At 69.3% G+C, this 932-nt stretch overlaps 1 protein-coding gene across 3 annotated transcripts in view; it reads left to right on the plus strand.

The window, feature by feature from the left end:
• The window catches only part of RTEL1 (regulator of telomere elongation helicase 1), a 38,455-nt gene that overhangs the window by 21,452 nt on the left and 16,071 nt on the right, over nucleotides 1-932 (plus strand). For all 3 annotated transcript variants that reach the window (XM_027767687.1, XM_027767688.1, XM_027767689.1), the window contains 2 exons: nucleotides 7-45; nucleotides 112-190. In XM_027767687.1, the coding sequence (XP_027623488.1) occupies nucleotides 7-45; nucleotides 112-190 (118 nt within the window). The remainder of the gene's footprint in view (nucleotides 1-6; nucleotides 46-111; nucleotides 191-932) is intronic.

The raw sequence follows: 932 nt of genomic DNA on the forward strand, positions 1-932 counted from the left end.
CTGCGGGGCTGAGCCTGGGGCTGGAGGACGTCGCGAAGCTCAAGGGTAAGCGCCCCCCCCACCCCCCCACCCGCGCCGTCGCTGGCACCCTCTGACCACCGTGACCCGTAGCCATCCTGCTTCGCCTGGAGGCGGCCATCGATGCTGTTGAGCTGCCTGGAGACCGTGGGGGCGTCACCAAGCCGGGCAGGTGAGGGACAGGACCCGCCCTTGACCTCAGACCCTGCCTGGAGCTAGAAGTGCCTATGGGCGCCGCTCCCTGGGGCCGTGGTGGCCTGGCTGCCGGGCCTGAGGCTCCCGCATAGAGGGGCGTTCTCCACCGCAGATGCAGGAGAGGGCGCCCGCTCTGTCACTGAGAACGCTGGGCAATGGCACCCATATGGCACCGCCAGGGTCCCCCATGCAGGGTGCCCTCCCCAGGGCCTGTCCTGACTCCGCCCCAGCCCCTGCCAGCAGTGGAGGGCAGTCGCCCGAGGGCCTGAGCGTCCTGCACACCCGGAGCCTCTGGTCTGGTCAGCAGCCAGGTTACCTGCCCCGTGGGCAGACGAGGACCCAGCGGGGGCCGTGTGGGGCTGTCCCTGACTCAGCCGTGGGCCTTGCTGGGGTCCAGGCCGGGTTGTCAAGGCCGAGGCCGAGTGTCCTGGGGCCCCGTGCTGCCTTCCTGTGCTTCCAGCTCTGCCTCCCCCACACCCCGAGCCCTAGTGCTGCTGTTCAGTGTAGGGGAGGCTGCCCAGAGCTGCTGCTCCGGGAGGCTCCAGGTGACACCTCTGGGCCCTACTCCACCTTCTGATGGGGCCCTCAGCCCGGCACTGTCTGCCCCCACCCCGACCCTTGAAGCAGAGGCCTCATCTCTGTTGAGCGAAGGAGACAAGCTGTCGCCGCAGGGTTCCCCAGTCACAGCCCAGGCCCCTCAGGCTCAAGCAGGCTCTTTC

This window comes from Tupaia chinensis, unplaced genomic scaffold (assembly GCF_000334495.1).
Source record: "Tupaia chinensis unplaced genomic scaffold, TupChi_1.0 Scaffold144472_1, whole genome shotgun sequence".
Classification (NCBI taxonomy): domain Eukaryota; kingdom Metazoa; phylum Chordata; class Mammalia; order Scandentia; family Tupaiidae; genus Tupaia; species Tupaia belangeri.